General features: G+C 38.8%; 2 protein-coding genes across 5 annotated transcripts in view; one reads left to right on the top strand and one right to left on the bottom strand.

Moving 5' to 3' along the window:
• The window catches only part of LOC117952262 (protocadherin gamma-C5-like), a 22,363-nt gene extending 14,124 nt beyond the window's left edge, over positions 1–8,239 (top strand). The window contains exon 3 of the mRNA XM_034884410.1: positions 8,168–8,239. Within this exon, the coding sequence (XP_034740301.1) occupies positions 8,168–8,239 (72 nt within the window). The remainder of the gene's footprint in view (positions 1–8,167) is intronic.
• The window catches only part of LOC117951263 (protocadherin beta-16-like), a 122,438-nt gene that overhangs the window by 32,384 nt on the left and 77,857 nt on the right, over positions 1–12,197 (bottom strand). The window lies entirely within an intron of this gene.

The following is a 12,197-nucleotide window of genomic DNA, read 5'->3' as shown; positions in this document are numbered from 1 at the left end:
GCATGCTGTAGATGCTGCCGTTATCTGAGTTAATGTAAACATAAGATGAGACAGAAACGTCCTGCACTTTAGAGTCCAAGATTGAGTAGGAGATCTTTGCGTTGTCACCCGAATCAGGATCAGTTGCTGACACCGAGCACAGCATTTTCCCAGGGGCATGATTCTCTTTTACATAAACGACATAAGAAGGCTGGGCGAAAACTGGTGGGTTGTCATTTACATCGAACAATTCAACAAGTATTATTTTTTCACTTGATAAGGTGGGCTTACCAGAATCAGTAGCTCTTATCTTTACACTGTACTGGCTATTTATTTCACGGTCAAGTGGCCCATTCGTTACTAATGAGTAGTGGTTAGAGACAGAAGGATTTAACTTGAAGGGGGATTTGGAAGACACGCTCAACGTAATCTTACCATTGTCACCGGAGTCTGGGTCTTTTGCACTTATCAATGCAATAACTGTTCCAAATGCTGAGTCTTCTGGAACAGGTGTTGTTAAAGACGTCACTATTATTTCAGGAACATTGTCGTTGATGTCAACTATTTTAATTTCGACGCCACAATGCCCTTCCATTTTAGGGTTGCCTTTGTCTTTAGCAGTTATGTCAAATCTATGTAAAGAGTAAGTTTCATGATCTAAAATACCTTTCACAACAATAGCTCCAGTATATGATTCAATGTCAAATAATGATACAATCAGATCTGTAGTTTCCTCTGCGAAGTAGTATTCAATGTCTCCATTTAGTCCTTCGTCTGCATCTATAGCTTTAACATGCAGTAATTTTGTCCCAGGTGCTGCATTTTCGCTGACATTAGCCTCATATACCGGTTTTTCAAATTGCGGCGCATTATCATTGTTGTCAAGTACTATAACTGTAATTTCAGATGTCCCTGAACGGACCGGGTCTCCACCATCTACAGCGGTGAGGATAAGATTGTGTACAGGCAGCTTTTCTCGATCAAGAGGTTTTTCGAGGACTAGTTCGGGGATTTTTCTTCCGTCCTTGTGGTTTTTAACTGTCAATTTGAAATTTTCATTTTTGCTAATGAGATAAGAGCGTACAGAATTAGGGCCGACATCGGGATCCTGTGCACTTTCTAAAGGAAATCGCGCGCCTGTGTTGACCAGCTCTGCAATTTGCAACACTTTCTCTTTAGTAAGGAAACTAGGAGAATTATCGTTTGTATCCTGTATCTCAATTTCGACTCTATGCAGCTGCAGGGGGTTATCTATAACTATCTCTAAAGGCAACAAACACGACGGTCTTTGTCCACACATTTCTTCTCTATCTATCCTATCAATAACCACCAGCTCTCCCTTCCCCAAGTCCACACTAAAATAATGCTTACCAGATTCCGAGGTTATCCGCAATTTACGTCTGTACAGTTCAGATACAACCAAACCAAGATCTTTGGCTAGATTTCCTACCACAGAGCCTTGTTTCAGTTCCTCCGGGATGCTGTAACGAGTCTGTCCATCTATTGTACTCCATAAGAGAAAGAAGTGATGCCACCACAAAAATACCTGCCACACAGGCAATTTGTTTAACATTATTCCTCGTTCCATAAATCCCATGTCCTCTCACTCAAATCCCAACTTCTTAACTGATTAAGTATAGCAGGTATATGATCCCATGTAGAGCCGTCCTCGACAGTCATGCTTTGTGTCTGCATATGCAACCCTCCCCTCCTGTGCAGAACATTGTAATGGTTTCAACGCAGAAGCTATTCGGTGAAACGGAGTAGATCTCTTTGTACAGCTCTGGATTTCATTGGTGGACAGAGTGAACCTATTTCCACCAATCGTGTCATAAGTAAGCTCTACATAACAGTGACGTAAAAGTATGATCCATAGTATGCTCCTGGTTATTGTGACTATCACATAAAATATATTTTTGACTACTAATTAAACCCCCACTACCTTCAACGGTTAATAAAACGAATTGAAGACTAAAAAAAAAACTAAACAGCGCAATAATTATTGGCAAACCCTGTAGATAATATGTGACTACGTGCAGTGCTCTAAAAATAACTGAATGCCTGCTCAATATATGATCATAAATGCAATGCTTTATGTTGATCCATCATCTATCGTCTTGTGCTTGTGTGTACCTGCATACATGCACATGCATTTGTGGCTGACAAGGCTCTTCGTTGCCTTCCTGTGGCCAGAGATTGCCAATGCAGCATGCATACGTCATTACGTATTCAGAGCTCTACACAAACCTCAGCAGCCATAGAGGTTTACTCCTCGACGCAGCCGGCCCGGGTTCGAATCCGGCCTGCGGCCCTTTGCTGCATGTCACTCCCCTTTCATATCCTCAGCTGTCCTGTCATTAAGGCCTAAAATGCCCCCCCCAAAAAAAAAAAAAAAAAAAAAAAGCCTCAGCAGCCAACGTAAAATACCCGTACAGAGGTATGTAGAGCAAATGAAAAGGGAGAGGGCCACAGATGGTGTAGGAAGGCGTTAACTCCCTCCAATTTCTCTCTCTCGCTCTCTCTCTCTTCAATGCAATTATTGGCATCAATGTTTGAGAAACAATTTTGCTATAGCGTCACAGTACAAATTGACTGATCATATGTTTGGACAATACACAATATTACTACGGCATTCATAGATGTTTGGTCCCCACTAACAATCAAATCATTCTAAAAACCATGAGCCTTAATTATGCAATATCCCTACGATGGCAGCATTTAGTTTTAAAACCCAAATGGTGTAAAGTCAGTGGTGTTAATTGTAAAAGAATCCCTTTATGAATTGATATAAAGAATACATTTCAATACATACGTTTTTGCAACAGTCTTTTTCTTTAAATGGAGGTGGGCGACAGAGGGAGACGTAAAGAAGCAGAGACAAGGAGAAGGAGGGGGAGAGTGCCTGAGCTGCTTTCAGCACCACATGAGTGGACAGCGCCACACAGGCGGCCAACTGCTGCTGCTGCATGCTGCTGAAGTAAAGAGGCAGTCAGCCTCACCGACTCTCACTGACGACAGGAGGCATCCAGAAAAACAAAACATTTCCTTAAAGAATACAGATATTGATATATTGATATAGTAGATCGGACTGAACACACCTAACACCTATTCAAGGGTTATTGTTGCAAAGACAATACATTTATCAACGATGAAAAAAGTAAAATAATTAGTTCAAGAACAAATTGCCACATGTAAAATAAACACATTGTAATTCATATACAATACATAGGCCTATTATGGCCTGTTAATTTTCTTAAATTATACTTTTTATACTTCTGGTTTTCTATAAATATCAATTAGAAAAAGCTGCATTCATAGGTAATTAAATCATGAATTTTTTAGAAATGTAGTTCAATTGTGAAATCAAAGCTTTTCTAATAAAATCTTTTGTTAAGTAATGTTTTGATGCTATGGTGCTACTAGTCCCAGGATGTTATTCCCTGGGCTGTATGTATCAATAACCACAAACACAAACCAAGTGTGATTCCAATGTAAACATTTAGAAGCACACATACCTTTTATTCACACTTTAAATGTCATGTTAAGCCTCATATTGCATGCAATCACAAACAGGTGTTGAGCTACAGTACAAAGTGCTGAAGTTGCATAGATTGTAAATGTTAATAGACTTGGATTTACATAGTGAATTTCTTGTCTTCGCACTACTCAAAGTGCTTTACACTAAATGTTACCATTGCCCCTAATCACACACATTCATACACTGATGACAGAGACTGCCATGCAAGATGCCATCTAATGATCTAATCATTGACACGTACATTCTCACACCGATAGCAAAGCTTTCAGGAGCAATTTTTTGGGTTCAGTATCTTTTCAACGGACGCTTTGACATGCAGTCTGGAAGAGCTGGGACGTACCGCCAATCCTCCGATTAGTGGACGACCCGCTCTACCCCCTGAGCCACAGCCACCCCAAGATACAGCATTGACTGAAGCAGTTTTTTTATTTTATCTCCATCCATCTATCCATTTATCTATTTTCCAAACCCACATATCCAGAGCAGCGTATCCCACCAGAAACACGGGACAGCATGCACACTGGACAGCTCACCAGGTTATCACATTGCTAACACATATTAACGAGCAAGCACATCTACACCCACAAAGAAAGAGGGTGACATGCATACTCCACAAAAAGGACCCAGCTAGGCCAATAAATTTGAACTCTTTGTGAGGTGACAGTGCTAACCACAGTGCCACCCCATCTAATTTTTCAATATGAACTGTTAGTTAGTAACCTATCCTGTATCAGATAAACTGACACTGAATGATTAGGAATATAGCCGCGCATGTTTGTTGTAAAGCAATGTAATATAATACTATATATACTACCTAACATACAGTATGTTTTGGTTTTGTTAAGACTAAGTTAGACGTTTGTGTGTTGAAAGGGTTTTATAGTATGTTTTAAAGCTGTAGTGTGTGGCTTAGTGTTGATCTAATAGTATTTTTCTCAGTCTCAGTTACATATCCACTCAGTTGCCAGTTGACCTGGCTAAAATGAATACAACAGTGCTGCAATAAATCCTTAGAATATTAAAATACAGTTTTATGTTGAAACTGCATCAGAGAGGTGTTGATTGAGTACAATTCATAATACAGCACCACAACCTACAACTTCATAAATTACCACAAAGTTGAATCAGCACTTCTCTAAAACAGTTTCAACATAAAACTGAACTTTATAACATTCACAAAAGGCAGGATATATGGCACGCCTGTTATATCAGATTGCATCAGTTTTAAGTAGGTGTACCTTATAAACTGGCAACTAAGTATATTAAGAAAAAAATACAATATAAAAGGTGCTTTACATTTGAACAAGAGATTTAAAGAAGTTGGGCAGTTGGCTCTCAAAAATGACCATATACTTGAATCAGCACTTTGCTGGTCTTTAATTTATATGTCCCCTGACTAAGTTTGAGTCACTTTGCTCTGACATTTTAGAATACTGCAGCTAGGCTTATGATGTCCTCTTAACATGCCATGTTTGTGTTAAATAGTTTGCATTTAGCTGTACTGTAACTTGCATTGTCCTTTTAAAAGCCACTGTATTTTGACATTTTATTTAATAACTGTATTGCCATGCTTTATGATGAAATATATAGAGTTTATAATGGTCAAAAGTACAGAAACACAAGATCCAAGATACAATGCTGGACAGTATAATCACTGCAACTTAATTCAGGCACGAGTTACTAACAGCTATGTTTCCCTGCTAATATTTTACTTAAACCATATAAGCCTGTTTAGTAAGGAGAGCTGTCCAACAAACAAAAGTTTAAATGATCATTTAATACCCAGAAAATAGTATTGAAATTGAATTGTTGACTTGTCTACAGTATAGATTGTAAATTATGTCCATGTGATAATTCAGTGTAACAGCCCATTCACATAAAACATACCATGTCAATTTTTGAGCATTAGAAAAGCAATATTGTATTGTCCCGAATAGAATTTGTCTTTACAAAAAATATCTGTTGTTTAAAGAATTCAACATAACATAGTGTATACATAAAGTACACATACCTGTGTCTCTTGCATCAATCTGCTCATGCTCATGTTCCATACAGAGACGGCCACTAGTTAACGCAATTTCACACTGCCCATTGTACAACATAATATATGCTGTGAGGGTGAGTTGCCTTAATAACATAAAATCCTCACACTGTCACACAAGCCACTCACAATGTCACACATGATCTGTTGTGAACAAATGGTCAATGCCTTATTGGAGCAATCATCAGTGATGATTGATGTTTCGCAAGGTATGTGAACAGATGTGTCGCAGGCGGAAAATCTGATTAACCTTAATCTGACTTAGTGCCGGTGTGTAATGCTTGGACACACAAAACACATTACTGCTAAAGTGTGTGTTTGGATTGGTGATCTAGTGTATTATGTACAGTTGTCAGTGTATCAGTATCAGTGCTGTTTGTAGAATCATGAAGGTTGACACCACTCTGTGTTTGATGGCTGTGAACAATATACAGTAGATGAAAAGTATTTCTTACCTTATTTGGTGAGTCAGGGAGGAGAGAGAAAGAGCACCAGGCAACAAGGGGGACACATGAAAAAGAGAAAACAAGAGAGAACACATGTCAGTTAGACTGGTGGTCAACATACAGAGTCTGGCTTTGGAAAGTAGAGTAACCAGCATACTTACCATGTGGCCAACAACAATTCATGTGTTGACATATAGGGTCTGTAATGTCTGCATATTTCAATTGAAATACATTTTTAATTATTGGATTCTTCACAAAAACAGACTGCTGTGTGTGCACATAAACTATTAAAGTCTAAAAATGTGTGTGGGATTTATGACTGTGTCAGCCTTCAGTTGGTATAATAGTGATAAGATTGAGTGCCCACAAGCACATACTGTAACAAAATATGACGACTAAGAACACTTTTTATGGCTTATTCTTTAACAGAATACTTTCAAATTCAAAAGTATGATACATTATTATAATATACCATGGAAATCATATATCAATTAAAGCTATATGTTCAAACTGTAATGAACAATAACAGGGAATGGGGCATAATCTTAAATGAAAGATTTATAAAAAGATCCAAGCAGGATGTCAAGTATCAAACTCCTTAAAAAAAACAAGGAACATAATGGCATGTGAGAGTGTTTGCATATGAGTTAGTAAGGGAGAGACAGGGAGAGGATGGCGCTTAAGAGAAACATTTTAGCATTGATGCCCTTGTAAGAGGGATAATGATGAAACAAAAATGAATAAATTTGTTGAGAAAGACAAAGGCTGTAACTCTAGCTCAGTGGGTAGAGAATGACACTACACAGTCCAGAGTTACAGGTCTCGGTTGCAACTTCTCCAACAAATATATAAAGTCATAGTTTTGTGAATCATTCTCAACAGCATTCACTAAACAGTTTATTGTATGTTAGATTATGCTACATAATATTAACTGGGTACAACAATCTTGTCCTCTAAAAAGAAGCATAAACATACTTTGGTACAGTGCAGCCACCTAAACCTAAACCAAGACACTAACAAAATCATTGCTGAGAGAACTGAAGACCACCAATGTATGAATCACAACTAAAATACTGCACTGCTGCACAAACCCACTACCCTCATAGCAACAGCAGGGGGCCTCAAGGCGAAGCCCTGAGAAAAATCCATGCCTTATTAATGAGAGTCTTAGCTCTGTGACCCTGTGTTTGCCACAGCTGATGTGTGTATGAGTGTCTTTGTGAAAGCAAAGCTCCTTAGACAAAGCTAGGCAGCAACTGCTTTTATTAGACTTGGGTAGTATAGTTTAAATGATACCCTGTTTTGTTTGTCCACATGAACCCATTTTATGCAATACCATAAGACCACAGTGTTTGTCACATACACATCCAGAAAGCACACATCAACTAGTAAAACAAGCAACAAGGAAACAGAAAAGGAAAAGGCAGTTGTTGTTTTTATACAACAGAAATAATGGATTTAAGAAGAAATTGGTTATAAGAAATTGAAATACTAATAATGAACAATACACTCATCATGGACATGGATTTGCTGGAAAGGCAAAACAACAGAGCAGCATCAATCAGAACAAATATCAAAAGCAACCATGATAACCCTCTCCCCCTCCCCTTTCTCTATCATCAGTCACCCCAAGTCTTGGCATGCTGCACCTATTTACCCAAAACAGGGGTGTCTCCTACTCTCCCAGTATCAAAAAATGCATGGCGCCGTCACAGCTCAGATGCTGCATCTGCTGTTAACTCCCTGTGGCTAAATGGGAAATGGTACAGCCCTGCCAGTGAGTCAGCTTGTTGCTATGGTAACACATCCCACCTCACTTGTTCGCATCCCACCCTGCTTCCTTTGAGCTGGCAATGGTGGCAAAAAAGAGCTATAAAAACAACATGGAGGATAATGGAAGAGAAACGATGCTCAGACCCGCACATTTGCAATTTGATGATATTTTGTTCAAACAAAACATATTCATGGACTGCTGCGCAGAAAAACAATCTCTTAACAAATTACAAAAAAGTGATTCAAAGAAGCTAGTCCTTCTTGTTGTGAATATGGCAACCTACACAGGGATGAAATGACACTGAATGGCATATGATGTCTTTTTATAGACAGTACCCAATGTCCTACATTGAGCAATCTCCCTCTCCCTTTCTCTTTCTCTCTCTGCAGCAGAGTGGTGCAGCTGGAGAGGGGGAGGGGAGGGATGCAGAAAATGAGATCAGAATGAAAAAGGAAGACTGACTGCTGAACACTGGCCAGGGCAGAACTCCACACTTCCACCTCTAGGATGTGGAACACAAATCCAAATGCAGAATCTTATGTACGTTCTCAAGCCCACACACGTCTGGTTTACCTGCCTCTATGCAAAGAAAGGTACAATTAATTACAGTATGCATATACTTGCTTGCATTTTCTTCAGTAATACACCTAGGGAACACACCCAAATTAATATCTGCATCATATTTTTCAATATGAATACAATATGTACATTTTTGACCAAGCAATGTATCAATAACTATAACTATAACTATAACTATTACATGCAAAATATTTTATTCATTAATAATGCCTGTACAGGCCTTTTTAAATGTCTTTCTAAGAAACAAATATACTTTTACTCCCCCCCCAAAGTAAAACAAAGTCGGAGGCAGTAGCAGAATAGTTTGGTGTTCCAGACAATTAAGTAATGTGAATGCTTAGTGGAGAGGAACTTGAAATTCAAGGATGTTCTCTAACTGCTTTTCCTTATTCTTTACAAGTTCAAATGTGAACGTTTGTTCAAAGCAACAAAACAACAGTCCCAGAGGGACAAGCGGCAATATCCATCATGTGGAGAGAGTATAATGTGCTGGAGCTATGTACATATTATGCCCAAATATAGTGAGGGGAACTGGAGGGTCGAGGGTTCGAGTGGTGGATTGGTGGAGCTGGAAAGGTGCCAGTTCACCTCCTGGGCACTGCCAAGATGCTCTTGAGCAAGGCACCAAACCACCAACTGCAAGGGCCCCTGTCCATCGACAGCTGCAGCCCCTCATTCTCACATTTCTCCATTAGTGCATGTATAGGTACTGAGCATGTGTGTGTCTTTCAGACCTGTGTGCAATGTGTATTCTAACAACAGAGTGAAAGTAAAGAAAAAGCAAATTATTATTATTATTATTATTATTATTATTATTATTATTATTATTATTATTATTATTATTATTATTATTATTATTATTAATGATTTCTGTGAAATAAGGTGCAGTCTGCTTTGTGGGAATTTAGTAACATCCGGATATGTCAGATATCTAGGGTATATTGTAAACAAACAATGAGGGGTTATAGTACAAACACTAACCGCATCCCCCAAACACCCATGGTGCATAGTGTGTGGATGAGCCCCACCGGCATACACATGGGGACACAGCTGCTCACCAGACAGCTTGGCTACGAAGGCGGGACACTTAAAAAAGAGCTTGGGCCGGTGGGAACCAGGAGCTTCTGCACATGATTATAGTTTTATGTTCAGAAAAAAGTTTATCAATCTGATGTTTGGGACTTTGTGTAAGATCCAAAATGAATTATAAAACCAAAACATGCTGAAGGGGTAAAGGGTATGAAACAGACATCCATTTAGCTACTCAAAAATATTTTTCTGTGAGCTTTGACCCCTATGGAGTCACTGGCCAAAAGAATTCATGATACTCAGTAAAAACCTCCCATTAACAAAGCTGAGAAAATGAGACATACAGGTTTAAACGTAGTTGAAACAGGTAAAACAGACACAGATGTGGGCTGATAATGATTTCAGACTACTTCCAGCGGATGTGGGGGTTAACAAAATTAACCTAGGTTTCTGTCTTGTAGTTTGTCAACTTCTCATTCCACTGAACATACTCTGAAGATCCTGCAAACACATAAACCACCCAGAGCAATCAAACCAGGAACCCTACTTGATCTAATACTTCCTCTAATACTGGAGAAAACTGAGCAAACATAACTGCAGACAGACCACAACCATATTAAACAAACATTTACTTATCACTCATACATCAAGCTTGATCTTGAAGATTTATGTTTCATTTTATCTAAAGACAAGTGTTGTTTTTACTAAATCTACAAGACAACATATCATTTATTTCCCTCAACACAGGTATCATTATAATAACAGGGTTATTTGTGCCCATTCCACCACACCGTCATCTTAAAAACACAACATAGAGCTTTTATATTTAGCATATATTGTAGAACCTCACAGGTGGAGACTCATACATGAGGTAGGAAATCTAGTCAGTCACTGTTTAACTCTTGATAGCAGTCTGTGTAATGCTCCTCAAAATCATTATTTTACAGAGCTTGTGGACAGCTGGATATGAATACATTCTAGGTCAGTTTTCTTTTGCCATTAAATGTTTCAGTTCAAACACAATCAGCCTCTGTCCTGATTTCTCCCATCCCCTTGTCACTTTATATAACTTATATAACTATTGTTGTGCTCTCTCTCTCTCGCTCTAATCTTCCATTCCTTTAAATTTTATCAAGAAATATCTTAAAGCTGTCTGCGTCCTCTACGGGCAGTCAGTACATGTAACTATTACACACATACGACTTCTCTCAGCCCTCTATCTCAGCAGACAAAGAGGGCTGCAGATCAAAATGGCTTCCGTGCAACACTAACATGAATGCTGCACAGGGATGGTGAAGACTGTGCCGGTTACCACGTGCCTGTTCCCCTCCCCCGCTCCCTCTCTCTTCCTCTCCATCACACTGCATTTCTCCCTCGTTCTTCCCAGCACAAGTATGACCGTTCCCTCTTCTCTTATACCACATTTTCTCTTAATCAATATTATTGTGTTGCTCTTTGCATTTTTATCTATTTTACTGATCTGCATTACCCCCCTTCATTATAGGTTACCTGCATTCATCCCTGGTCCTTTTCTCTGTATGTAGCCTATGCCAATGGCTGCACCATGTTATGAAGGGAACTAGGTCACTGAAAAAATAGTACACAGCGTGGTTGTATGTTTCTATGTAGGGCCAATCTAGCAAAAGCTTAGCAGAAATGAAGCCTAGAATCGCATTCTTCTGTATTGCCGTTGTACACATACAGTATATAACTAATCATATTTTTACTTGATTGATTTATCTGCACATAACATTGTGGTTCAGTCCAAGACATATCATTCCCAGTACTACATGATAAATTAATGAATAGAATGTCAAATAATGGAATTCTTAATACATCATCAAGAATGTAATTTTGAGTATCTGACATAGTGTACCTTACACACAACATATAAAACCACACATGTAGATACAGATGTAGATTATGTCTGAAGCATGCTGGACCACAGTGAAACAAAAGGAACATCCAACTTAGATATTATAGTTGTAGTCCCTGTTTTATGGAGTTACTTAAATATATAAATTGTTCTTGTTGTGTGTTTGGTCAGTAGAAAGGTATGGTATGGCAGGGGGCACAATAAAATAAAAATGCTGGCACTTGTCTCAACAGTGACAAAAGAATCATGTTCAATATAGTAGGGATTTTTAATTATTATACCCAAATCTAGCAGTATACAGTATGCTTTTAAAACCAGGCATGGATAAAATCGGAGGTACTACATTTTTATTTTGGCAGAATTAGAATAATAGTCTGGAACTGAGTCGACCTTTCAGTGAAAACTGTACGGTAACAGAAACATACAAATAGTGTGTAAAGTGGGAAATTGCTAAACTCAACTGAAAAACAGAAATAGGCCTACAACACAAACAAAAATAACAAGGAACGACGGTTTTAAGGGAACAAGTTAATGGTTGATTTTACCTCTGTGAGTTTATTCACTGATTCTGTCTTATGCCTTGGCACTGTCCTGGTAGCACTGTGGTCAACACTCAGAGTGCTCTGACTGAAGGGTCGAGAGCACGTGATATCACTCTTACGGGAGTCAGTAGTTCCGTACACCTCGTAACTGAACGCCTGCTTCAACGTACCGGTACCTCCTACGTCTGCGTAAAGGGGCGGGTAATACGGAATAACAGGAAGATTTCCACTGGATTTGTAAAACACGCGCTCTCGTCTCCACCTGTAGATTTTCACTGATATAATAACCACTAAACAAGTGATGAAGAGGAAGGAAACAACAGCCAAAGCCAACACTAAGTAAAAAGTCAGGTTGTCATTGTACTCCTTGTCGTGTGTAAAGTCAGTGAACTC

This window comes from Etheostoma cragini, chromosome 10 (genome assembly GCF_013103735.1).
Source record: "Etheostoma cragini isolate CJK2018 chromosome 10, CSU_Ecrag_1.0, whole genome shotgun sequence".
Lineage (NCBI taxonomy): Eukaryota > Metazoa > Chordata > Actinopteri > Perciformes > Percidae > Etheostoma > Etheostoma cragini.
Note: the sequence above shows the minus strand (reverse complement) of the source record. Positions and strands in the feature narration are given on the sequence as shown.